This window comes from Oryza sativa, chromosome 8, assembly GCF_034140825.1.
Source record: "Oryza sativa Japonica Group chromosome 8, ASM3414082v1".
Lineage (NCBI taxonomy): Eukaryota > Viridiplantae > Streptophyta > Magnoliopsida > Poales > Poaceae > Oryza > Oryza sativa.
Window position 1 is genome coordinate 8,959,205 of NC_089042.1, and position 26,866 is coordinate 8,986,070.

The 26,866-nt window shown below is 40.2% G+C and overlaps 2 protein-coding genes, 1 long non-coding RNA gene and 1 other non-coding gene across 9 annotated transcripts; 2 read left to right on the forward strand and 2 right to left on the reverse strand.

Moving 5' to 3' along the window:
• Positions 1–796: 796 nt before the first annotated feature.
• On the reverse strand, positions 797–5,560 carry LOC9272267 (disease resistance protein Pik-2-like). Of its 6 annotated transcripts, XR_010742902.1 has the most exons (4): positions 5,106–5,540; positions 4,866–4,994; positions 4,684–4,777; positions 797–2,241 (listed from the first exon to the last, which is right to left on the reverse strand). XR_010742902.1 is itself a non-coding variant. In XM_066312905.1 (3 exons), exon 3 carries the CDS (start codon positions 1,962–1,964, stop codon positions 918–920), a length of 1,047 nt encoding a protein of 348 aa, XP_066169002.1. In that variant the 5' UTR covers positions 1,965–2,241; positions 4,684–4,777; positions 4,866–5,560; the 3' UTR covers positions 797–917. The 6 variants fall into 5 exon arrangements, 5 of the variants coding, with proteins under 5 accessions (XP_066169002.1, XP_025875845.1, XP_015648744.1 ...); XM_066312905.1 differs by having other exon boundaries at positions 4,866–5,560; XM_015793258.3 differs by having other exon boundaries at positions 4,684–4,994; positions 5,106–5,460.
• A 6,383-nt stretch (positions 5,561–11,943) lies between these two features.
• Positions 11,944–13,989, forward strand: LOC136351279 (uncharacterized). Its single transcript, XR_010734245.1, has 3 exons — positions 11,944–12,149; positions 13,079–13,147; positions 13,504–13,989. It is a non-coding gene; the product is annotated as an uncharacterized lncRNA (long non-coding RNA).
• Positions 13,990–14,437: 448 nt separating this feature from the next.
• On the forward strand, positions 14,438–14,544 carry LOC112936266 (small nucleolar RNA R71). Its single transcript, XR_003238393.1, has one exon. It is a non-coding gene; the product is annotated as a small nucleolar RNA R71 (small nucleolar RNA).
• Positions 14,545–19,495: 4,951 nt separating this feature from the next.
• LOC9267026 (disease resistance protein RGA4-like) lies at positions 19,496–23,293 on the reverse strand. Its single transcript, XM_015793404.3, has 2 exons — positions 22,395–23,293; positions 19,496–21,729 (listed from the first exon to the last, which is right to left on the reverse strand). The coding sequence occupies exons 1-2, from the start codon at positions 23,222–23,224 to the stop codon at positions 20,856–20,858; spliced, it is 1,704 nt and encodes a 567-aa protein (XP_015648890.1). The 5' UTR covers positions 23,225–23,293; the 3' UTR covers positions 19,496–20,855.
• Between the last annotated feature and the right edge of the window lie 3,573 nt (positions 23,294–26,866).

Consider the following 26,866-nt stretch of genomic DNA (forward strand, 5'->3'; position numbering starts at 1 on the left):
TTATGGATATTTTACTAATAAAAATTGATTTCAAATACTTATTTGTACTTATTAAATTATCTAATCACTAGAACAAAGGAACATACCGTCCATGGAGTGAACAAATTGGAGGGCTAACCGGTGCATCCCGGTGTGCATGCATGGGTATAGAACTTTTTTTCTTTAATGAAAAGAGGGGCATGAGGTAGTTACATGTATATACATGAAGGGCACTTTTTTTTCTTCTAAGTATGATGATGTGAGCATGCTGCCGGAGACACGAATTAACATGTCTACCATCCATGGTGAGGGAAGACGAATAATTTGCTTAGTTGGACTCTACACAATATGTTAGATCTTCTACATATCTAATGGTTACAAATAATGGTCTAAACTCGAGGGTCATATATTATGTTTAATAAATTAATTACCAATTTTTCTATATAAATCAGTAGAGCCATTAATTATATATGGTTTGTGTATGTAATGTCTTTTATAACTTAAGTTTTTTCTCTTTCACTATGGAATCACAATTTCCTATGAGGAATTATCCATAGCTATGACCAATCAATGTTTGCCGTCAAATAATAAATTAATTATCATTTTTTTCTAAAAAATGGGTAGAGCCATTAATTATATATGGTTGTATATGTAATGTCTTTTATAACTTAAGTTTTCTCTCTTTCCCTGTGGAACCTCAAGAGTCATATGTCTTAGGTACCATTTTTTATACCGTAAGATACCAATCCTAATCTCCAATAGATAATTTTATAAATAACAATTAAATTCGTCATGCAATTCTAACGAAGAAAATTCATGGGAAAAAAACATAATTTTAAAACATTGCAGATATTAATTCGCTGGTATACCGCCTTTATAAGTTTCTCAAATTTATCCTACGTACGGTGCATGCCCGCTCGTATGCGCGGGCTACCTTCCTAGTTCGACTTAACTAGCAGCTCTGAGACCATGTCGAGTGAGCTTCTCTCACTGACATCGATCGTCGATACTTCCTCCAGGTTTTGCATAGCCGTCATACCAGCCTGTGCTTGCAAACCATCTCCCAGGAGGAACACCAATTTCTTTAGCTCATTCACGGATACAGGCAACTGTTTCACGCGGGTTCTCCTCACATCTATGGTCTGCAACTCATGGAGTTCTCCAATGTCTTCTTGGAGCTCGGTGACACCGGTCCCTCTAAGGCCCAGGTATCTCAGTAGAAACAAACTCCGGATCTTTTGGACATGCTCGTTTCCCAAGCTCTTACAATCTTCCAGATCCAACACCCTCAAAAGCTTGAATCCAACGACGTCAGAGAGAAGCCTCGAATTCCCGAGAAAAGCAAGTGATCTAATTTTCCCTTTTTGAGCGGAAGCAAGTGCTCTGTTTATGGATTGTACATCCATGGTGCCTGAGCCTGACGGCTGGGTGCTGTCTTTTGGGATACTGCTGAAGTCGTTTTTTATGGTTAGACGCCGAATGACACCACGCTGCATGGATCCTAGCTCTGCATCAGATGTGACCATATTCTCTCGACTGGACAAGGACACAATGAAATCATGAACCAGACCATGAACTTTGCAGCCCACTGCGAATCCACTACCATCTTCCAGATCAATATTGTTGCTAGTCTTGTCCTCAATAAACTCCCGCATAATCAATTGCCTGATGGTAAGCTCGTTAAAATAACTCTCCCCTGTTTCCCAGATGCTACCTTCATCTCTTTCATCAATAAAACCTTCAGCTGCCCACCTCCGTATCAACCGACCTTTCGAGATGGTACAATTTTCTGGAAAGAGACTCAAGTACAAAAGGCAAGACTTCAATGGCAAAGACAGATAAGCATAACTGATGTGCAGCATCCTTTTTATCCCTTGTAAGAGGGGATATTGCTTGAAAGCTGAAGTATATGAATAAGGAGGAGGATATGCTGACAGTGACAGACCAGCTGCAATCCTTATGGCCAAAGGCGTGCATCCTAGCATATCATTATGTGCATTAAATCCAATATGTAACTGATAATGAGGCAACAAATATCTTTGACTGGCTGATATTATGTTGTCAAATAATATTCTCTACTCCTCCTCACTGAGACCCCCAAGCATAACGACCAAATCAGTGTGATGCCTGTAAGATAATCTGGATACTTTGTCGATTTGCGCCGTTGTTATTATTCTGCTTCCATTTTTGTTGTCAGCGAAAGCACATTTGATAGCCTTCCATGCCGTTGTAGTCCAAATATCATCAATTACAATGAAGTACCTAATGAATTGATGAAAGTATCAGTATAGGAATAATTATATTGCTCTCCCACAACCACAATATATAATTATTCTTGTGAATGAACAGAACAATTATTTTACATCAAATTCAATCTGACTTGTTAAAATCTAAGTATTATGCCACTTTGGTAAAAAATCCATAAACTATAAAACGGACACTATTCATCTCTGCACTTTCTGGTCACTTTTTATCCTTTGAGTAGATTCAGATTAAGTGGACTTGAATCACATGTCACTGAAATTGTAGTGAATTCAAATTATAGCGATGCATGTTGATTGTTATAGTTGTATACAAAATGCAGCTGTAATGCGACAAATGGTAGGATTGGTATAAAAATCCAATTCAACCTTTTTAAATCTGGCTAGGCACCAAATTGTGCAGAAACATCAACAGTTTGAGTAAAATAAAAAAAATGCATAGGGTGGTTCTTGCATCTTTTGATGTGAATCACAATCCTTTTTTATTTCATTTTCACATATTTTGAATATGAGTTTATCAATCCCCCTTTCTTTCACAGTGTCATAGAGAAAAAAATATTATGGCGTGAAGTTGCAGAGTGATTTTGTTGGAGATTTTAGTACAATTTTGATCTGTTCTTACTTTTGTTTTTTTTAAATGAATCGATGAGCAAAATTGGATAGAACGGGAGGAAATTATACGGAAAGAAAAAGGAGCAAGAAAGAATGTACAATTAGGACCAGAAGGTTGGCTAGGAACTAGGCAGCCAATCGGCTAACATTCTAGGCCCCACTAGGGCCTACGTTTTGGCCTTCTCCTTGTTTTTAGCGATTAGTCCAATCATCGAGAACTCCTTGTATTGAAAGGTCTTCAGATTTCTTTCCTTCTAAATCTCCCAGTTGACTAGCAATGTTAAGCTGCGGACTACTTGCTTTGGCATTTCTCTCATGTTTGCGGTTACCTCCCACCACTCCTACACCATTGTAGCATATTCCCACTGGGTGGGGTTTAGGTCATGACATGTTATCCATTCTGCTAATGCCCCCCATACTCTCCTTATGTATCTACATTCCGCTAGAAGGTGTAGGGCCGTCTCTTGTGTTCGGTGGCATAGGTGGGACAGAGAGTTGTTTGGCTATCCCTTAGTTGAGAGCATGTCTAATCATTAACCATGTGAAGATCTTGCATTTTCGTGGTGCCCAAGGTTTTCAGATGATGACGTTGAAATTGTACTTTCTTGAGCATAGGAATTGTGCATTGTAGGCCAACGCTGCCATTTACTTGTTCTGATTTATTAGTTTCCAAGTGATCCTGTCCTCATTTTCCATGAGATGCACGTTTCGAAAGGCGTGGGGATTCGTGGAGATCAGCCGGGGGGCATTTGGGGGCATGGGCCATAGAAGGCGTTGTCAAGGAGCGGGGAGGGTCGCCTTGAATTCAGATCCCATCAACTTGAATTTGGGCGGTCGAGCTCGCTTGAATGCGTTGCCCGACGCCACCAATGGCGCACTCTTACATGATGCCACACAGGTTCGAGTGGAGTAATTAAAGTCATCCGTGGCAGGAGTACCTTGGATGTGTCGCATCTCCATCCCCTTCACCGGGCTAGCTTTATAGGCCATGGAGTAGAACTGGTGCTGAGGTGATGCGCGGGGAGAAGCTCAGGTTGAGCTCTGACTGGGGTGAGTAAAGGTCGTCTTGAAGGCGTTGTGAGCTGGTAGATGGCGCAGAGAGGATTTGAAATCCAACAGTTTCCGCTGCGACGAGCTCCTTGAAGGAGTGTGGTCTCAACGTGGTGGCATGTTCTTGCAGAGTGCGGACCTGGTGTTGCCGACACGTGTGAAGCTCCGCCTAGTGAGAGGAATGCCCTAGTACTGGCCAGTGGTGGTGGTGGCGACTTGAGCCAGAATGTTGGCTGGTAGGAGCTGGCCATCTAGGGCATCGAGGATGGTGGCGACCATGAGGGGCTGAAGAGGGAAGTGGGGGCTTGGGGTTGGTGAAGTAGCGTGGGTAGTGGCAGTGAGGACTGCATGATCGAGATGGCACTGATAGGATAGATAAGCACGCGGTGATTGCGAGGTTGGAGGCTTCCTTAAGACTGGTTTAGGTTATCAACATAAGGCTGCTTTTGGGTTAAGGGTTAGAGAAAAATCAATTACTCTCTCCGTTTCACATTATAAGGCGTTTTGACCTCTCCATCCCTCGACTAGATTCACTGACATCCATGCTATACTACACATGGGTTGCGTTATAGAAAAAAATGATCCCCTCACATATAACCGCCCCTCACCCCACCCCCACCCACCCCGGCAGACCACCAGCAGTCCAGCACCACCCACGGACCCACCCCACAAACCCAAATCTTCGGTAAGATTTCATTGTTAGAACTGCAGAAAATTTTAGAAAGCAGAAAAAAAAAGGAGAAAATTTGACCCGATTGAAAACAAGTCGTGAAACAGTTACCTCTTATTTCTGAGGAAATTCCTGAAGTTATCAATGACTTGGTGCTCATCGCCGCCTGATTTGATGTACAGTTCAGTATGGTTGATCTGACAGGCTATATTGACCAACAGAAACGAAAGCTCGGCAATCAAATCGTTCTTCAATTGTACGATGATAAATCTGGCTGGCTAGTGTAGTCTTACCAATACCCCTATCCCCGAGAATGAAAAGCACCTTCAGCTGCTGGTCGGAATCCACCACCAGCTTATCCATCAAATTCAAGACAAGGTCCCTTCTCAGCCGGACTTTCCGTTCACAGTGATGGATCAAGTCTTCCTCCATCGCATAGAGCATGTGAGGATTATCACCGATGGGTGATTGGCTCAGAGGAGGATAATCAGAATAGGGTTCAAATTCGTCCAATATATGATAAAAGATTATACCTGCTCAGACGTTCTTCCACGTTGTCTATCCGGACAATGAATTCTTCTATCCGTTCCAGTTGATCTGCTCTAACGCGCCCATGGAGATGGATGCACAGATCAATCCAATCCTCCACGTCGTAGGCCACCTCCAGGATTTGCCGCATCCACTCCATGGCTTGGGCGTCCCCCACATGATGGATCACCTTCAACAAGCGATCAGAGTTAATTCTGATGATCTTCCTCTCCAAGGGTCTCACATCGATGTCCTCGCTCGACACAGTGGCGAGCTTCCGTATAAGGGAGTTCATCATCCCCGTTGAAGCGCACAGTTTAGCATCTGATTCTCTCCCCTAACAAGAAATGATATGGGTGAGACGAACAAGCTAACACCTCATCCTCATCAGACCGATAATATAATGGAGTGTTGGAGTGTGCCATTACCATAGAGTAATCACAAAGGTCAACGATAGGTGGGAGGGACCGAGGGAGTATTGTAGGACAACAACTTGACATTAATTAAGGCTGTGTTTGCTACTCAGGGTTTCCAACCCTTCTCCTTCTTTTTCCACGCGCACGCTTTTCAAACTGCTAAACGGTGTTTTTTTTGCAAAAAATTTCTATACGAAAGTTGCTTAAAAAAATCAAATTAATCCATTTTTGAAAAAAAATTAACAAATACTTAATTAATCACGCGTTAATGGATCATTCCGTTTTCCGTGCGGAGAGAAAGAGTTATCTCCGAACGCAGCCTAAGAAGGCTTACAGTCTTCCCGATAAATAAGCTTCCCGATAAATAAGCTTAGGGCATGTACAAATGGTAGTATCTAATAACGGGCTCTCTTCATTGTCATTCAAATAAATTTAGTGACGTGGAAGAATGAGGGGGAAGTAATGGGAAACATCGTTACTACGCATGATAACAGCTCAAAGTCGACTCTTAGCATTTATTAATGGAAAATTTGTTGCATGAGGGTGGAGAAAAGGAAATAAGCATAATAATAAAAATATTTGGTGCATTAATGGTTTATAGAAATCTTATTGTCTCTACTATTATAGATAATCTCTAGTAATATTAATTAGTATAGAGAGCTTATATTAGACTCTACCTTTATACATACCCTACCTACTAAGCCACGTTATGCTGTGCATCGAATGTAATTCATTCCAGAGTTTGCTTAAATAAATGGGAAGGTTGAGACAGTGCATGATGGAAGCCTAAAAAATCATATGAATCTCATATAGACAGTTCCTTAAATAAAGTTCGAAGCACTGCCCATTACGTATCGATGGATAACAAGAAAATTAATTGTAAATTTGTAATAATTAATAACTCTAAAATTAAATAAGTAGTAAACATAGTTTCAAAATTAAAGAAATAGGAAGGACGCTCTTCCTTATAGCGTCCAGATGCGGACGTTGTTGAGGACTGCGTCCACGTGCGGACGCCCTTGGTCGTTGAGGACTGTATACACTCGTGATATTTGCTCCCTCCGATGGTTGTGTGGAAGTTATCGTACCAGGATAGCCCATCATGGTACTCGGAGGCTGGATCTCTTGCGTGATATGGGCCCAGGCCTATATAATCTGTTACTATAAGTAGCGGAGAATAGAGAGATAGAAACCTATTCCGTCATATCATGACGGATGGCAGGTACCCGGATTATAAGGGATATCGCATCCTCTGGGTATTGGCAACACCCCTGGAGGGTTAGGCACCAAACAACTGGACTAGGGTATTACCTCATCCCGAGGGGCTGAACCAGTATAAATCACTATGTCACCATTTCTTTCTAGCATCTAGTGCACTGTTAGTATTTCTTAACGATATTACTAGAGATATTCATTCCCAGCAATGGCGTCAGAAATAGTCCTGGTATATTTATGATTACAGAAGTAATCCGCGAGCGCACGGATATACCATTGTAGCATTTCACCCGGAAGTATTCTAAGGTATCGTATTTTTAATCCCAAGGGAAGATAATAAGAGTGGACTTTGCTAACGTATTTTATACATATATTACTTGTAATTGTCAAAGTCTAAGTATGAGTTAAGTTTAATATATAGGGGTAGAGTGACACGAAACAAAGCTAATCAAATCCTCATAATAAAGTAATTCTAACTAAGTGGAAGAAGAATTAGAAAGCACTCAATTCCTATACTTCTGATATACACTCAAATCCTAGTTTACATCTGCTAGTATACAATTGTGTGGCCAATACCCCCTAACAGTGTCCTCCTGGTACTTCGAGAGACCACCATGGGTTGCCGAGTTCCTTACGACAACCTGTTATGGCCATCCAACCGGGGCTAAATACAAAGGAGTACCCTCCCTAGGAATTTGTCTTAAGAATATATACTAACGTGGAGGAATACTCGTACTGAGTTGTCACCATCAGCAGCCCACCTCTACTGTCCCGCAATATATATGCCCAATTAATGATATTTAATAATCTAAGCACCATGCTTACATTACTAAATATTACTCTACACCCGTGCACATGACATAGAGCAACTGATAAATCAGACATTAAACCCGCACCTCTCTGGTAGGCTACCCACACAATCAATATGACACAAATATAAAATAAGAACATTACTCATACTAAACAAAGTACCGAAGATGTATAAAGAAGAGTATCTATCTATTATATTATTAAAATAACTTTGAAAGGAGGTACCATGTTCGCTGTGGGGGCTAAAAATTCCCACATTAATCAGAGAAACAGAAAAAAAAGAAAAGGAGAGTCCAAGTAGAAATACAATATAAAAATAGTTAAAATTCGGAATTAAAAATAAGCAATATTGAAAGAAGTTTCCATATAAGAACCGAATACGAGATTAATCAAAATTCAAAATAAAAATAAAATAAAATCCAAAATTAGAAAAGAAAAGGAGAGTCCAAGTAGGAATACAATTTAAAAATAGCTAAAATTCGAAATTAAAAATAAGTAAGTTTCCATATAAGAACCCAATATGAGATTAATTAAAATTCATAATAAAAATAAAATAAAATCCAAAATTAGCCAAAAAAATAAAATAAAAGAAGAGTTCATGTAGGAATACAATTTAAAATTAGCTGAAATTCGGAATTAAAAATAAGCAATATTAAAAAAATAATCCATATAAGAACCCAATATGAGATTAATTAAAATTCAGAAAAAAATAAAATAATACCCAAAATTAGAAAAATTAAAAAAGAGTTCAAGTAGGAATATAATTTTGAAACAACTGAAATTGAAAATAAAAAATAAAAATATTAAAAGAGCACAATACGTATTAATTAAAATTTGAAAAAAAATTTATGAAACTAGAAAAGGAAAAATAAGATTTCAATTAGGAATACAATTTATAAATAGCTAAAATTTGTGATAAAAATAAATACTATTGAAAGAAAAGACCATCTAAAACACATGACGAGATAACTTAAGTAAATGGCCTACAGAGGAGTAGAGCAGTGGCTGTTGATACAACATATAAAATTGTTAATAAAACACCGAATAGAATCCTAATGATGTTTAAAAGGAGGGACAACAGGAGGCCGTGAAGCAAATGAGGAAGGCGATTGCCGGGACTTCTAGAAAGTAAAAAAGAAGTAAACCCCAATGATAATCATATTCAATTTTTAAAATGTCAATGACAATAAAAAGGAGAAGCAGCCGGCGGGTGTATAGTAGTATAGTTGCAGAGCCGCTGACGGTTGATGGGACTTTTAGAAAATAAAAAATAAATTCCAACGATAGTTATGTTTGTTTTTAGAATAAAGAGTAGGCGGAGGACGGGCCTGTTAACAGTGAAATTTGGTAAGCCCAGAGTAGTCATCGGCTTAGAGTCAGCATCGGCTTCGAAGTCCTGAGATTAGCCGATGAGAGTTGTCATGTCGTCAGTTGTCGGATTCTTGCTATATTCGGTTAAGGAAATTGATCTACTAAAGGAAGCTTATCCAGAAAAGACCGAGTTCAAAGAGAATGCGGCATGGCAAGTTATATATTAATTAGGAATAGTTTGTTAGTTTCCTTTTATCTTTAGAAAAGTGTGTTTAGTGTCCTATAAGGACTTTATCTTTTCCTTTTATCTTTAGGAAAGTTTCTTTCTTGTCTGACAAGGACTTGTATCAACCCATGGGTATAAATATGTACACTCTAGGTCTATGTAATCTATCGCTACGATCAATACAATTCGGCGCATCGCCACCTTTTACCTTTTCTACTTTATTTTATCATCCGGCGGGACTTGGCACCTGACGCGGGGCTGCATCAGTGTTCAATCTCCGGCTAAAGGGTAAGTCCAATGTTCCGTCGGCCCAGGCAATTGTCTAATCTACATCAGCATCGTTCAAGGCTGCATCAGTACATTCGACCTCTTGGATTGCTCCGGTTTGGATGATATAATTGTCTACCTATTTATCATATGTCTCTGTTAATCTAGTCTTAGCATATCAATTTACCTCTATCGGCTGCTTCTCGCTTTAGGGTTTCTGCCGGTATTGGCAAGGGTGGGCATGATGGAGCGGGGCGGGCCCTGCGACGGTCTTTATCGCTTCCGGATTCATCTAGGCAGGAGAGGGGACTGCCCGCTGCCTGCTGGGGGCGGGGGTGAAACCTGAGGTGTGGTGTGCTTGGTCAGAGCGGGTTATATGAAGGGTCTTGTCACAATCACTCGACATGGTGGCGTGTCCGGCCGGGCACGGTGACATGCCGGTGGATTGTGTCTTGTGGGTACAGTTGTGCACCTCTGGCCAGAGTAAAACTATTCGAATAGCCGTGCCCGCGGTTATGGGCGATCGACCAGATTCACCGTGATTAGTCTCACCTTAATAAATCGACTCAATGCACTGTAGTTCAGGTGAGTTGGTTGGGCCTGTTCAACGCGGTGTAGCGTTGATCAGTGGAGATTTAATGTTACCTTAATTACTCAATAGCTTTACTGTTTTGCTCAATAAAATGTTTTACAACCGCCTTTATGCAAATAGCCTCAAGCCATCCTTGTATCCCCTTGCACGTCTGCATCGTTGGTGTGGCTTGCTAAGTACGGTGGTTGTACTCAGCCTTGCTATTATTCCCCTTTTCAGAAGTGTAGTGCTTCTGAGTTGAAGATAAAGTTAGAAGCCCAAGGCTCAGACCCCAGTTGAGTTTTGCCTGTGGAGTGGAGCTGAAGCCCCGCTAGGATCGCCTTTTTCCGCTGCTGTCGTTCCTTTTCGGTGCGAGGACTAAGAGCCTCTCCTGTAAGTATTTTACGCTTTATGTACGTTTGGAACTATATATTACTTGTCGTTTTGTCTACCCTGGCTGGTCCTAGACAGGGATTTAATACACAAAATAGTCTAGAAATTTGGGCTAAATTTCTGGGCGTGACAACACGCTTCTCACCACCTTAAGAGATTGAGAAATTGAACAAATCATAGAGTACCATTTTCTATCTCCCTGCTTAATTTTCATTCCGGATGGTTTTCAAAAATTTTGCAAATTAAAACTATATTCCTCAAGTGATTCTCTCAATCACTCAAAAGTGGTTGAATATTTATTCATCACCAAAAAAATTGCCTTTTGATTCCTATACTAAGGTTGAATATGTGGAGCTTGGTAAGGATCAAATGAGGCATACTTGTAGTCACATATATCACTAAGCTAAAAATCTAGATTAAAGCATATAGCAAGTCATACTTAGATCAAGATCATGCAAAGTGTGTGTGGAATATATGGTACAAAATGACATGTGGATAAAGAAAATGCTTCTCCTTTGTGCTTATGCTTTTCCTCCAAAATATCCTTTAGTTTTCATAGAGAGAGTATGGCTATATATTTTTTTTCATCATGCTCCACTTTTGGAAGAGCAAGAGTTTATTATTTATTTTATTTTTTATTTATAGCCATACCTTTCCCTCCTTTTTCTTTTGCTTTTGCAAAGGATTTTTCTTTGGAAAGGAAGAATGAATGTAGGGCTTATTTGTGGATAATGACATGGATATGGTGGATGACATGGATGCTATCTTCCAATGTAGGAGCTTAGCATGTGTGTATATGTGGGTGTATGATCTTGATCATAAAGTATGAAAAGCATCTACACAAGTCACAAGATTTGACAAAGTTCAATGGAAATACAAGCAACCAAGTATAAGGTTTCAATAGTAAAATCTATATTTGGCTATGGTAGGAATTTATATCAAATAATGAACTTTCAAATTTATCATTTTGAAGAACAAATCATCAGGAATTTATATCAAGCTTGGATCAAGATTATAGCAACTCTATTTCATTATCTCATATCTCTCAATAACTTAGGCTTAGATCGCGCAATGTGCAACTCATATCTCTCAGGTTCCCGGATAATTGTTGGCTAATTTCACTTAAAACTTGAGATAGTACTTAACTATGAACACATACATTAAAGATATAAAACAGAGCAACTATTCATCATTTCAACATGGAGAACTAGGTTGTCTTACCTAGCATAATAAAATCTATCCTATATTTTTTGGTAGTTTCTATTTTGCAAATTTTTATGTTGTTTTCAAGTTATAAATGCAATGCATGAAAGGAAATATGCAAGGAAAGGAAACATGCAAGAAGGGAAATATGCATATACAAGTTAACATTTGTAATACCCCGAGTTTCGAGTTAGTGTATTTTGGGAAAAATTAGAACAAACGCGCAAAAGTTCAACTTTTAAACCGTTGTTCGAATAGGCGATCAGGAACCGTGGATGCGTAGGGCTCATCATGTAGTGCGAAATAGACTATAAGCTTATAGTAATCGGAGTCCGAACGAAGTTCCGGGGATTGAATTAATGTGGTTCGTTCGATCTTTAGTAGCCTCTCTATTTAACCAACATAAAAAAGGGGGGGATCGCTCCTGCGGCCCTAGCCGCCACACCCTCCCCCTTGGCACCAATGGAACTCACATATTCTTTTCTCCCCTGGTAACCCTACTCCATGGATCTCCAAGAACCATAGCCCTAATCAAGAATCTGATTGGAAAAACGGATCGAGGAAGACGAGGGAAGCAGGAGGAGTGGTGGGTTGGCGTTCCCATCATAATCTCACAAGTTCTCCGAGCAAACCCTAGGTGAGGCTTTTCCCCTTGATGTATCCGTTGTTCTAGGGTGGTTTTAGTGGTTCAATTTGTGGTTGAGGAGGGTTAGAGAAGCGTTTTGGGCGTTGTGATTCGGATGGGTAGTTCTGGGCGTGGGAAGATTTATAGCGCCTCTGTTTTCCATCAATTTCGTGGTCAAAATGATTTATTCTGATCAAAGTGTCCATATAAAAGTTGTAGATCATGTAGTGATCTATCTTTTGACCAAAGGGAGTTATTTTATCTCAAGTGGTTTAGGCGATATGAATTTTTTTAGTATGACTGTTGTTTTTTTTTCATAATCTAGATAGTAGTAGATTGAACTGTTTTCGGAGGGGCTAAATAGCGGAATTAGTCAGGCTGCCTATAAACAAAGTTGTAGAGGTTTTTCTTAGCTTTCCATATTGTTAAAGTACACTTTGATTGGGCGAGTAGAACTCCAGTTATGGTTGTTTTAGTCTGGATAGTCTGAATTCTTGGGCAGATTCTGAAGTTTGCATTCAAGCGCAAATTAGACCATCTAAATGGCAGAATAAAAATATGCTTTCTACATAAAAGTTGTAGGTCTTGTTCTGTCGATTTCCAAAATGTATATATTTCGAGATATAAAGGTTTGAATCAACAGTACTGCTGGCCGGGTCTGGAAACGAGGACATCAATTCGTTTTTCCTTAATCTAAGACCTTCAGAGGCTTAATCTGATTTTTCGTCCATCATGAAAGTTGTAGACATTTTTTTCTAGATGATCGGAGTTGTATTATTTGCCAGATTCCGTTAGACTGTTTGTGAGTTATGTATAAAACAGTAACAGAATTGCTGTAGGTTGTTTAATACAAATCAGTCAAAGTTTCTATGTTCTAGGTTTCGGTTTTAGTAAATATCCCTTGCAACTATCATTAGTTGAATATAATGGTTTATTTGTAGTTTTGCTCCATAGGTGTGGAGATATCTGGTGTGGAGGGTGGTCTGTCGGGTTGCCGTCGAGGTTAAAAGGCAAGTGCATGACGAATTAATTGTGTGATTCATGGATTGTTTGCTCTATCTATCTATTTCCATTATATTTCTATGTGATATGTGACCGCTTATGTTCAAACGGTTGTTCATGCCATTTAGATTTCAAGTTTATCTTATGTTTACGACGTTATTCTTGTATCAATATTCCGGATTCTGGTTATGGTTAAATAATTCAAGTTCCATGCTTGCCATGGATGTGCAATATGGTTTCAATTTAGTTCTTTGTTTCCGGCTTCAATTATTCATGTTCCATGCGAGTCATGGATGTGCTATCGGTTTTTTACTATTGATGAGAATTTTATACTATCTAAATGGTGTACATTTGCATTTTTAAGGTTTATGTCCGAGGATCATTTCGCTACTACAACAATGAATGATTGCATAAAGGATGAGATGTATTGCACAGAAGATGGAGTGGCACTCACTCAAGTGGAGATGGTTAACGACAACGAGCAGACCGGTTATGCATAGATGCTTCAACTTCTAAGGGGGTGTGTGACCCAGCCAGTCAAATTCCTCCATGCATAATATATATGGTTCGAAAGATAATCAAGTCTAGTTTCACTTCCAATAAACGGCTCATCGTTTCGACTTCCTATTAGAGAGTAATGTCTATTTTAGTGGAGGCTGCACAAAAGCTGAAAGGCTCTATTGAACCTGCTCGGGAATGACTCATGGAGACACTTGAGCTAGCCCACTTACCTTGAATTTCAAAAGCCATGTTTATCCCCATCTAGGAGGGGCTTTCCTAGTATAAATATCCCCTATGTTTTATCATTTGGAAGACTTTTGACAATGAGAATATGAACCCCTTTTGTTCAGCTGTGTGCTAACAAATTCAGAGAGAGATCTCTACCCCTTTGCTCTTGTGATTTCCTTGTGAGATTATAGAAGTGGCGTTCGACGCCCCCCAATTGGTGCTCCTGGTCCCTTCGAGGTTTTTCCTTGATTGATTCCAGGTTGTGTTGGTTGGTAACTTAGAGTGTGGTTGGAAAAACTCTCGATTCAAGTTGCCGTAATAGAGACGGTGGTTGGCTTCGAGTACGATCATTAGGTTGCACTGTTATCTTGGCTGTTTGCAGCTAGTTATCTTGGTCTCTTTGAGGCTAGTTATCGGTTCTTGATCCTACACCGTGAAGATCGGGACATCCCCCTACAGGGGTCGTATCAGTCTTTGAGAAGAAAGCACCCGAAGTAGTAGCATCCAGGTGATCCATGGACGGGGGAGTGAGTCCATTGTAGAAACTCTACAGGATGAGCCAGTCATCCATCCCATGATGAGGACAGGCGGCTCCATACTCCTGCAGACGTTTCCACGCTTCGGGAAACGTCTCATCCCTGGTCTGCTGGAAACTTGATATTCTCTCGCGAAGGGCGTTAGTTTTGCCCATTGGGAATTATTTGGAGAGGAACGTGGTGGAGCATCTGTCCCAGGTGTTAACTGTCACCCGGTTCGTGTAGAACCACTGCTCGGGCACTGGCCAGCTCGCCGCTCCCAGATATCGCTCTATTACGCACCCGGACAGGGAGGACTTCAGTGATCTCGAGGGCTATCACCACCTCTACACCCACCTCACACCTACCGTGGGATGCGGAGCAAACACCGAAAATCAACTACCTAGACACTGTGTCTACGCAGTTAATAACTTACTTTAATGTTAGCTACACACTAAAGCAATCACTATATTTTACTGGATTATAGTGAACGATGATCCTGCATGCTAATTAGGAACTAACCAAGAGATAATTCTCATGAAGCAAAACTAAGTTAATCAAAAGATATTTCTATTATAATCAGAGTAATTAACAGAGCAAAAGAAATAAGAAGAGGATTACCAACAACTCTGGAATTACTCCGACTTACCATCTTGGGCGATTGAAAAATGCAACAGTCTTGAATCCGGTCCTTCTCATACTCCATCTCAGACTTTTGGGTTTTGTAAATTTTCACAAATCAGCTTTTCTCCTCATAATGACTTACCCTCAATCACTCAAATATTTTGCAATGTCTGTGGATCCTTACCAATGCATATTTTGCCAAAATTATTCCCTAATCTGAAGGCCGTTTATGTGGAGTTTGGTAGGGATAATTTCGGGACATACCTGCATCATATATATATATATATATATATATATATATATATATATATATATATATATATATATATATATATATATATATATATATATATATATATATATATATATATATATATATATATATATATATATATATATATATATATATATATATATATATATATATATATATATATATATATATATATATATATATATATATATATATATATATATATATATATATATATATATATATATATATATATATATATATATATATATATATATATATATATATATATATATATATATTGCAAAACCAAATAAATGGACTCAAGAAGATAGTCGATCATACTCTCGGATCAAGGATTGCACCTGGAAAGTGTATGATATATGTGAAAAAATGGGAAATAAAGAAGATGCTTCTCCTTTGTATATGCCTTCTTCTCCAATTTTCTCCTTTGTAAACTTTCTTTTTTTTAATTTTTTTTCAATGTTGCTCCATATTTTTGAAAGAGCAATATTTTTCATAGCCATGCATTCCCCTCTGTTACTTTTTCTTTTCCAAGGATTTTTCTAGGAGAAGAAGGCATAAATTGGATGGAGAATTTATTCATCATATTTTTTTCAGTGGTAACGGAAATGGATGGAATGGTGCCAACTTACAATGTAGAAGCTTAGCATAATGGTTGTGCAACCTTGATCGAGAGAGCATGAGAGAGATCTAACACGAGTCACAATAATTTGGTAAAGCTCAATATAATGACAGGAAGTCATACACATTAATAAGGTTCATCATTAATATTTTGGTGTATGACCTTGGTAGGTAGGAATAAAGTCATATGAGGATTAAGCTTTCAAATGAATTTTTGATTTTAAAAACAAATCCCCAATTGCCATGAGATAGAACACAAGAATTTCCTTCATCTAAACTATATCTCAAATATCAATCACCTAGATGCATAAGGTTCCCTAACATGCGAATCCACCGGTCTTCACTACCTGGCTTCGCCCAAACTTGATGGCAAACCCAGTGGTCCTCATCCTTCGGCTTTGCCCAACGGCTTCGCCCAAGGGACTTAACCGACATTTTGATAACTCTAATGGTTTCAAGAATTGGCCAAAGGCCCTCGTGACATACCTCCAACAAATCCAGTCCTTGAGCATCCGGTAGGCTTGCATCTCCTGGTCACCAGTGAGGTCGAGGTCGAAGTCACTCAACAATCTTGGTGTGAACTCTGCATCCTCCATTGCGATGTCGACGGACGAGTGAGCACTCAACGCGTCTTGGCCGAACCTGGGCTGGCCCTGCAAGCCTCCAAACTTCTCCGGGGCGCTGACATGTGGGTCCCTATGACGGTTTCCGGGACGGTTATACCTGACATGTGGCATCTTATCCATAAGCTTGCTTAGGAGTGAGGTTTTATCATTTTCTCTTTATTTTATTTGCTCAATTCCTAAAGTCAAATAAAATCCAAGTATAAGTGGAAATAAATTATTCTAAAATAAATATACATTGCAAGCATAGCTAGTTCTCATTTATTTTAGTTATATTGATGGTCGAAAGATGGTTTCCGTAGTAGTGCTTGTCATATGGCATCCTGACCGTGCTAGACTGTTAATGATATGCCCTAGAGGCAATCATAGAGATGATTGTATCACATACTATGTTTACATATTTATCCGACATTGTTCCTTGAAATAGATAACTCTTTATTGGTTAATGAATATGTGATTCTTTCAAGAGACTCTTTATGTTGTTTGTTACTATTTCTAAAGGATCCCTGATCAAATATCATATGTGGAACAAATATGTTTATATGATCAGCACATGTATTAATTGATGATCATGTCTCATGGATCATGGTATAGAGATACCAAATTAATAGTGTGGACACATGTTGGTGAACATGTTGTTGGATAGACCCAACATGAGACACTACAAGAGCCATATGTGTTGTGTCATCAGTGATCTCATTGTGTGTTGGTGTTGAATCCTTAGACCTGAGATTATCATGATTCTCAACATGTGTAGTAGCTTACTTAGGGACTGCTCACTGGTGGAGAAACCATCTTTGGTCGGTCGACCAGATTTCACAATAGTCTCGGTTGTATTAAAAACCGGGACTAAAAACATCTTTAGTCCTGGTTTGAAAGCTCCATGCTACTTTTCAATCCTTAGTCCCGGTTGGTAACACCAACCGGGACTAAAGATCTATTTATAGTCCCGGATGGTGTTACCAACCGGGAAAAAAGATCGCCATACGCTTTACTTCCAGTTGGTGTTACCAACCGGGAAAAAAGATCGACGCGGAGATCGGATAGGCATGCGCGATCGGATCGAGATATTTCCTTCTCTCTTTTAACTCCTCTCTCCTCCTCTCCTCAACCTTATCTCTTCCTCTCCTCAACCTTATCTCCTCAACCTTATCTTCCTCTCCTTCTCCTCTCCTTCTCTCTAACAGACCGAGGGCGGTCGGGCGCGGAGGCCCGGCCGGCGTGGCGCGCAGTGAGGCGGCGCCCCGCCGCCGCGCGGCGGCGGGGCGCGACAGGCTGGCCAGCCGGCACGGCGGCGGCTGGCAGCCTACAGCGGCGGCCGGTGCGAGGGCGGCGGGGCGCGGAGGGCCGGCCGGCCGGCGAGGCGGCGGCGCGCGGCGAGGCGGCGGATATTTTTTTTTAAGAATCTGAGATTGTTGTGTGATGTATTTGATTGGATCTGATTGTTGTGTGATGTATTTGATTTGTGTGTGATGTGAATATTTGATAATTTTGTAGAAGTTGTGATGTAATTTTTTTTGAAATTTTGTGATGTATTTGAGTATTTGAGATGATCGATTGTGGATTTGGAAGCAATTTAAGAATGATTGATTTGTGATTTTGGGGACGGGATTGATTTGTGATTTTGATTAAAAACAATGAAGAAAAGAAAATAATAAAGAGCAACCGGATCTAGTCTTTTTAGTCCCGGTTGGTAACACCAACTGGGACTAAAAATGGATTTTTACTCCCGGTTTTTTCACCCGGGACTAAAGATCTTTAGTCCCGGATTCGTAGTCCCGGTTGAAAAACCGGGACTACAGGGGGGTTACGAACCGGGAGTAAAAACCCTTTCTCCACCAGTGGCTAAACGCTACTCCGTAATTGGGTAGTTATAAAAGTAGTTTTCGGGTATGCTATGAAACATGTAGTGGGATATGAATAATCAAGATGGGATTTGCCCCTCCTATGGAGAGATATCTCTGGGCCCCTCGATGTTGTAGATTATGGAAGTGCATGGCCATGCCAAAGGTGATTGATGAGCCAATCATAAGTTATATAATCTATCAACAGGTTCGAGTGAATGATTGAGCTATTAGAGGATGGCACATATCTAGCCTTGAGCTTAATCGATATCGTGAAGCAAAGGGGTTCATACAAGTATACACTAGAGGTTCAACCGATATGATCTTTATGTATGCCCGGTGGGTCAATACATTCTGCTAGGGGCCGCTGTTGACGCGTGGACCGAAAAGGAGTTTTCGGGTTACAGCCGATCGAGTATATATGAACCTACAGGGTCGCACGCTTAATGGGTCGGAATAAGGGGATTGGATAGAGATCCAATATGAGCTTAATTCGGATAGGGATCCGAATAGGAGTCCTACGGGCCTTGGAGGCCCGAGTGATGGATCCTATATATTCGTGAGGGGTGTGACCGGCGGAGGCATTGCATCACGTGAGAAACCCTAGCCGTCACTTCCCTCCTCGAGCAAAACCCTAGCTGCGCGCGGGTGCTAGCACATTTGCGCGTGGCGTTCCGTCCCTGTACGTGTGGATACCGGTAGAGGCGCCGCTGGTTTGCGGTGCTGATCGGTGTGGGAGTACGGCGAGGAGAATGCACGAGGAGGAGAAGGTCGAGCGGGTGCGATCGACTACTTCATCTACATCGACGCGCGCTACTTCGCGAGAGTTCCTTCGACTTCTCAGCGTTTTCTTCCGCCGCGCAGCGCGTCGAGTGGTAACGATCTATGATCTAATACTTGCATGGTTCCTAATTTACGCGATAGAAAATTTTGATTTATGCTATCGTAGCCTACGCGTATCCCAACATAGACATCTACTCCTTCCTGGTCCTCGCTATCCACTAAGGTTGACTTTAATCACCTGCACCCACATAGACCAAGCAAACCTCTTCTGGGCACAAAAAATCACAACCTAACCCACGTTAGTTGCACTCACTCATGCCGACAATCGCCAACATTTCAAACCAAAATTTTCACAGAAATCTCATAAGACTTTCAATGTCTGCCAATTTTCCATCACAAATAAACCAAAACCACGATTGGTTTCACACATTTTGACATTTCCATCCCTCGTCTATATTCCCTAACATCCATATTAATTTGAATACATATATGAAACACATATATATATATGGATCCATGAATAAACGTATTCAAAACCCAAAACGTATTAAAGTGAAACAGAGAAAGTAGCAAATATCTAGGAATGCCCTTATTGCGGTTGCCTCCTCACATTGGGCCTGTTCTTGTGTGCGCTTGCTGCATCTTTCCAAGCCGTCAATTGTTGCTCACTAGCAGAATGATGGAGTACCACGTCGTTAAGACTGACGAGGTTTTCGATGTGCCAAACACCAAGCCTTAGATTCCTTGGCATATCGAAAGAACGATAGAAAAAAATGGAGCTGCAAATTTCTGGACAAAGCAGGTGAAGATCGGCGAGATCGGGCATGGATCCTTGTTCGAATACTACTTTTGGAAGCATGGCGGCCTGAAAGCGCAGCCGCCGAAGACTTGGGAATCCGCCGCTCTGCACAGCAAAGGTGTCGCTCCAAAATCCACGACGGTCCTCTTTTAGCGTCAGATAGACAAGGTAAGGCAGGTTTTGTAGGGCAGAGAGGGCTTCCCCGCTCAATCCAGTTGACCAAAGGTGCAGCTCCCTTAGTTGATTCTCCGGTGATGTGAAGAAGGCAGGCAAGCTGCTCATAGCCCCTCGCAACTTGAGGGACTCGAGGGCACAGGGCGGCGCCAGATCACCAAGGAAGTCTATGGAGAGATCGCCGAAGTCAATTGACAAGGATTCAAGGGGTCTGCTGCCCTGTAAACGCCTCTGAATGCAGACGACTAAATGTTCAGTTAGGTCCTTGGCAGGAGCAGCGTTGGCTTTGCGCCATATCTTGACCTTTTTAAGCTTGCTCATGTGACGAATCACATGTACAAACGCCTTGTTATCCTCCATGACAAACCCTGCCAGAACCTGCAGTTCAGATTCGTGTTGGAAAAACCTCTGCAGGTCGAGGTCTGCATCGTTAGAGAGCTCCTGAGGCATCTCGAGCTTACTACCAAACAGGTGGGCCAAACGTGGCAGCTTAAGGACCTCCAGGGGCAACATTTCCACTTCTGTCTCCCGCAGGTCTAGCGTCTCCAAATACCGTAGCCTTTTTATTTTGCTCGGAATAAGGCGAACACCAGTGCCCCTGAGGCTCAGGTACTTCAGAAAGAGCAACTCACATATGTGGTTCTTGACAACCCTTTGATCGATGCCATTGCATTCTTCAAGATCCAGTACTCTCAGTGACTTGTATTCTTTCAAGTTCGGAACGCTGCTATTGCGTATTGTCAGAGACCTCACGAGAAACTTCCATTTTCTCTGCAGTTGTTGTGTCTTTAGCAGTTCTATTGTAAATGGAAAGTCGACGTAACACACGGCCATTACTGCTCATTGTGGACCGGTCGTTTCCAATGAATGTAATGAAGTTATCGGAGATGGACTTATGGGAAATGAACTCCAGCATAACACCATGAACTCGCCAGTGCTTAGCTTCCAATTCGTTGCCAATGTCAACTGCTTCAATTATGTTCCGGTCAATAAATTCCTTGAAACGATCCTCTGCATCCTCCTCATTCAACTGGATCTGGCTGACCACTAATCCTTCCGCTAACCATCGGCGAAGCAGACTTTTCCTCCTTATCCGGTGGCCCCTCGGAAACATGCTTATGGATAGCAAGCACATCCTGTGCCCATGGTCAGGTAGACTGTCGTAGCATTCCGCAAGAACTCTCTTAATTTCCTTAAAAAAAGAACCTTCACTTGCTAGGTGATTACCTAGATTGAGACCAACCTTTTTGCACTCACTCCCGCTAAGAGCATGTCGCTTGCAATTCAAATATTTGGCTGCGCTAACCAGTGCAAGCGGCAGCCCATCACATTTGTCGATAATGGTTACTGAACCTCTATCCAAGTCAGGTGTACGTATTCTATTTGCACCCTTGAAAACCTCATTCCAGAACAAATTTTCAGAATCATCCTTTTGAAGACATTGCATTTTGTACACCCAACTGCCATAAGCACATGTAGTAGCGATGGACAGAATACTTGTAGTAACAATTACTCTACTGCCTTTGTTATTTTCTGGAAATGCAGATGCTATATCTGACCATACTTTAACTTTCTTCAGGTCATCAATTACAATTAAGTACCTAACAGACATGGAAAACTATATATCAATGGATATTCCACAACGCACAAAGGATAATTTTACTGTTCTTTAGAAGATATTATGAGGTACCATATTTTTCAAGTGTAGAACTTGATACCTGCAGTACTAGGTATCTCAAGGCATCAAAATTCTTAGTGTAAATTTTAGATATCTTAAGATACTTAAGAACTGTAAAATTACTCACATACAAAAACATAAGATTAAAAAAAATGAACATGAAGTTTGCTTGATTGTGTAAAAAAAAAGATTTAGGTCCTATATATATGGTTCAATAACAGTCTAAATAATCAAATGTCAAATATGATTGTCAACCTCAAAGCTTCCAAACTATTGTTGTAAACCGGTAGTTTTTACAGCTCCAATTCTAAACTTTCAGATACAAAATAAAAAATCATTGTACACCTCAAAGTTTTTGTTTTCCTGTTAATCTAAGCATTAAAATGCAGAGTCCATTTTCGTTTTGAAAGAAGAAAAGTCTACATTTAGATAAACGACCGTTTTACTTATGTTTATAGATCAAGATACTAGTATACAACTAGCTAGCAAATACTTACATTTTGCCCAGAAGTAATAGATAAAGATCAGATCTCCATATGTTAGCTTGCATATGTAGGCGAATAACTATTGCTCTGGTAAAAAGCTCACCTGTGAGATTGCAGGTGTGCCGCGACATCTTGTCGGAGATTTCGAACATTGGGGGCACCGGCACCACCGGCCTGCTCGGTAGAACTAGTTGATCCCTGCGCACCGTCTTCCTCGCTTGTAAGTTGCCTGACTATCTCCTTCAGGAGGCTAGCCGAGTCTTCACACGCCCAGGACGCAACCCAAGCACGGCGATGGAATTGCTCGACGATATCGCCCTCGTCGTACACTCTTCGGGCGAGGGTAGTCTTTCCGATCCCGTTACTTCCCAGGATGGATATAACCTTCAGCTTGTTTTGCTGATCTGGCTGGGATTCGGCTGCCGATAGCAGCGATAGGAGCTCCCTTTTGGCGTTGTCGATGCCCACAAGCTGCTCATCAGCCTCACAGCCTCCGAAGCCACCGGATGGTGGGCTACCGTTGCCTGCACCGCCGACGGCTTGAGTAGATCCAAACGTTTGTTGCCACTTCTGTAAGATGGCCACACGTTCCTTCAAGATCTTCACGTCCAGGACTTGCTGAGGACGTCGATCCGTCCCAAAAATCATGCGCGCAGCACGAGGCATGAAGTGATTCGGCTCTTGAGGTCCAATCCGGTGGCCATCAATGAAGTCTTCGATATCATACGCCAAGTCTTGAAGCTGATGCACCCATTGCTGCTGCACCGGCCCTTGGATGTTCCCCTCCCATTGCTCGATGCTGGCATTCATCATGCCCATTTCTTCCTTGATGCATATCAGATCATTCTTCAATTTGCCTCCCAGCTCCCAATCTTGGTCAATCACACTGCACATCTTCGTAAGGATAGACTCAACGACGCGGAAAATATCCATCTTGTCTTCACCAAACAGTCTAGATCGATTGCATGCCTCTTTGCTATTTCTCCTCTCTTTGTTTTGGTATTGTACAATCCCCAGTGCATGGTTAGAACTAAAATAGGTACAACGCCTTCATTTGCTTCTATTGTAACCTCCTCCATTATCAATTTTTTTATTTCTCTGTGTCTTATTGGTTGTCGATGCTTTTCTTCCTGTAGTTTAAAGACTTGAAAGAAGCTCACAGTCAACTCTCACCCACCAAATTCTTTTTTCCCTAAGTCTTATTTGTGTGGAGGTTGCTTCTTGATTTAATGGTGGCTCATTATCTCTCTCCTTACTTCTCTCCTCCATCTCATCACTTAATCTAATGTGGCATTTTTAGAGGCAACATATGCCGCATTATAGTACTCTTAATGATCCTATTCTGCCAAATCAAGCAGACTACAGTTTTTTTAATCTTTTATGCATCCATTAATTATATGGGCTTAGCCTGTGCCTCAAGACAACCTTTTGGTTAACTTTATATATACCTTCTTTTCATGTGACTGCTCTATTCCTCACCTTTGAACATTAGCACATGTAACATTAATTGTTTATTAGCGTCCTCTCTCTATTATCATATATGACGTGAAAGAGAAAGAAGGGAGAAAAGGAAAATATCATTGCTATGCAAGTATACATGATACAAGTTTGCTGCATGTTGTAGAGAAAAAGAACTAACGATAATAATAAAAAAATATTGGTACATTAATGACTACAACGTCTCGTTGTCTCAATGAGTGCAAGAGTATTATCTAAGAGCAAGTTTAATACTATAGCCAACTACAAGCTCCAATTTATCTATAACCAATTTAATAGTCGATTCATACAATAGTGCTTACTATACTATTAATACCTGGTCCCACCTATCATATACACATTACGTTTTGGAGTCCGTGCTGCAGTTGACTATAGATCTGTAGCCCGCTGCTCTTCTCTCTCCTATTTTATCTCTTTAAAATATGTTTATAACTAGCTTATAGCCTGCTCTTGTACCTGCTCTAAGTGACATATTCTATCTTACTATAAGATGCTCATTACCTACTAAAGTTTAACATGTAAGTGCGTCACATCGCTCACTTACTAGCAATTACTTATCTAGAGTATTTTAAATCATACGCAATTATGTCACATCATTACCCACTAGCAATTATTTTAAATGTCATGCAAACATCATATATCATTTACAGTTTTGTTATGTTTTTAGAACTCAATATGCAAGCAATGTCAAATCATTATCTTCACATTATTTAAACATATAAATCTACCATTCTTATAATGTATAACTGTTAACAACGGAATTTGGCATCAGATTCGGAAAAGAAGGAAGAAAATCGAAGCGGATTTGGTGTTGAATCGAACCGAACTTGGAGTCCGATTGCACATCGACTGGATACCATATTGGCCGAAACAGAGTACGAGGCTGGTTGAAGCTTGATGAAGCCGATGGCCGATGCGGCCGATATGAAGTGACTTGGGCTCAGCATGGGTCTAGATTGGGATAACCGTCATTGCCAATAAGAGATAGAGCTCGTTTAAGGCAATTGTATTTATTAATTAAGATATTGAGTTGGTTTGTTAGAGATTTGGTAAGAGACCGTCGTATATGGTCTTGTTTGTATCTTAACTTTAGTAAGGTTTGAGTCGTGTCACTACAGAGAAAAATGCTTTGTAGAGACATTTTTCTAGTACTATATAGAAACACTTTTCAAATGCCTTTACGATACTATAGAGGTATTTTAAAAAATGCCTAATTTTTTTTAGATATGCCTAATAAGTGCCTTACGGTGAATTGTCTCTACAAACAAAAATGCATTTTATAAAATGTCTATAAGATGGTAGAGTCATTTTATAGAGACATTAAATTGTACCACAACCATATGTAACCAATGTAAAAAAATAAAATATTTTCTCTTGTGTTTGCCAATCCTTGAACTCATGATCAATTGCACAAATCATTCTTATATTCAAGGCAATAACTTACTCAACCACAAGTCATTACTTGTATGTTTTTGCCTTGAGATACTTATATTTAGTCATTTAGTATATATTTTTATTCTAAGAAGTGTCTTTACAGAGTTTAAAGTGTCTCAAGAAAATGTCTTTACATATCAGACATAGTTTAAAGTGCCAAAAGAATGTCTCTACAAGATAAAATCTAATAAATGTGCTAAAAATATTTCTAAAATGTCTATATAGTAAAAGTTTTCTAGGCAATTTAAAAAGTGCCTCTATAAAATGTCTTTACAATATGAAACTCCTGATCTAAGAGGCAATTTGCAAAACATCTTTACAAAAGTATCTTTATATAAGGTTTTTGTTGTAGTGCGTCCATAAAGGACTAAGTTTATACTCGGGGTATAAATATGAACCCCATAGCATTGTAATACGGGAGCAACTCAAATACAGCTTCAATGCATCGCCACCCATTTTACTTTTCTTGTTTTCCGGTGAGTTCTTCGTAAGAGGTAACTCGTCTCAATGGTTCGTGCTACTGGGGCTAACATGCCGTTTTAGACTTGTTAGGCTCGATATCGTGAGTCATTGCTATCATATGTCTTAGTTAATATATTATTAGCTTCTCAATTTAGCTCTATCAGCTACTGCTCGCTTTAGGGTTTATGCTGGGTTCGATTAAATTATCTTGCTAGATTAGATTATCTAAGGCATCTACCATCCTGAAAAGTGTATAATTGCTTGATTGTCTAGACTGCATGTTTTTTTTCATACTTTGAGATGCATCATCCCTAGTCGTGCTTAGAACTATGCAAACTAGCCTACAATTAGGCATAATAAGGATAGTATCGGGCTTTCAGTCGATCTTACCTAATATGCATGTCTCATCCCATGTTTCATGTATATTCGCCATTTACATAGATAGATTGTTTTGTATAAGCATATCGGCTAGATTTCTACACCTTCATGCTTGATTTATGTTCGATATGTTTATATGGATCAATTTGTCTATATAAGTTTGTACTAGAGTATTAGCTAGTACGGTATCTCTCTTGCTCTAAATATAAGTACATCGGCTACTTTCATAATATTGTTTTAAATCAATTTGTTAAACTCTATAGATAGTGTTATAGCCGATTGGGCGTGTTTAGAGTTTATTATTTTTTGATATATCCAGTCCATAGCCGATTTGGTCTAACTCTATCGGCTGACACCATCAATGATATGCTATCGGCCTATCGGCCGATCGACTATCGGGCAACTGGTTCTGTTTTTATTCTTTCTTGCTGATTGCAGGATCAAATCAGTTGGTATGCCCTTGACACACTCCAGGCTAGCCTTGGACCTGCACTGGAGTTAAGCAGATCTTCCAAGCTGCCGTGTTTTCACATCAATAATAACATGCACTCATCCACACATCCCATAGCAAAGCATAGGGTATCCACTAGTTTTAACTAAGAGCCCGTACTACATCTTACCTTAAGTTCATGTCCAAAATGATGGCCCCAATGAGAAGTGCTAGTATAGCAAAGGTGACACCAGTAAGCCCAATATGTACATACTACAAGAATCCGTAGTTTTCTTTGTGGCCAAAAACTGTCAAGGGTAATCTAAAAACCGCCAAGGCAATATATCTTGGCGGCCAACCGTCAAGTAAGAACC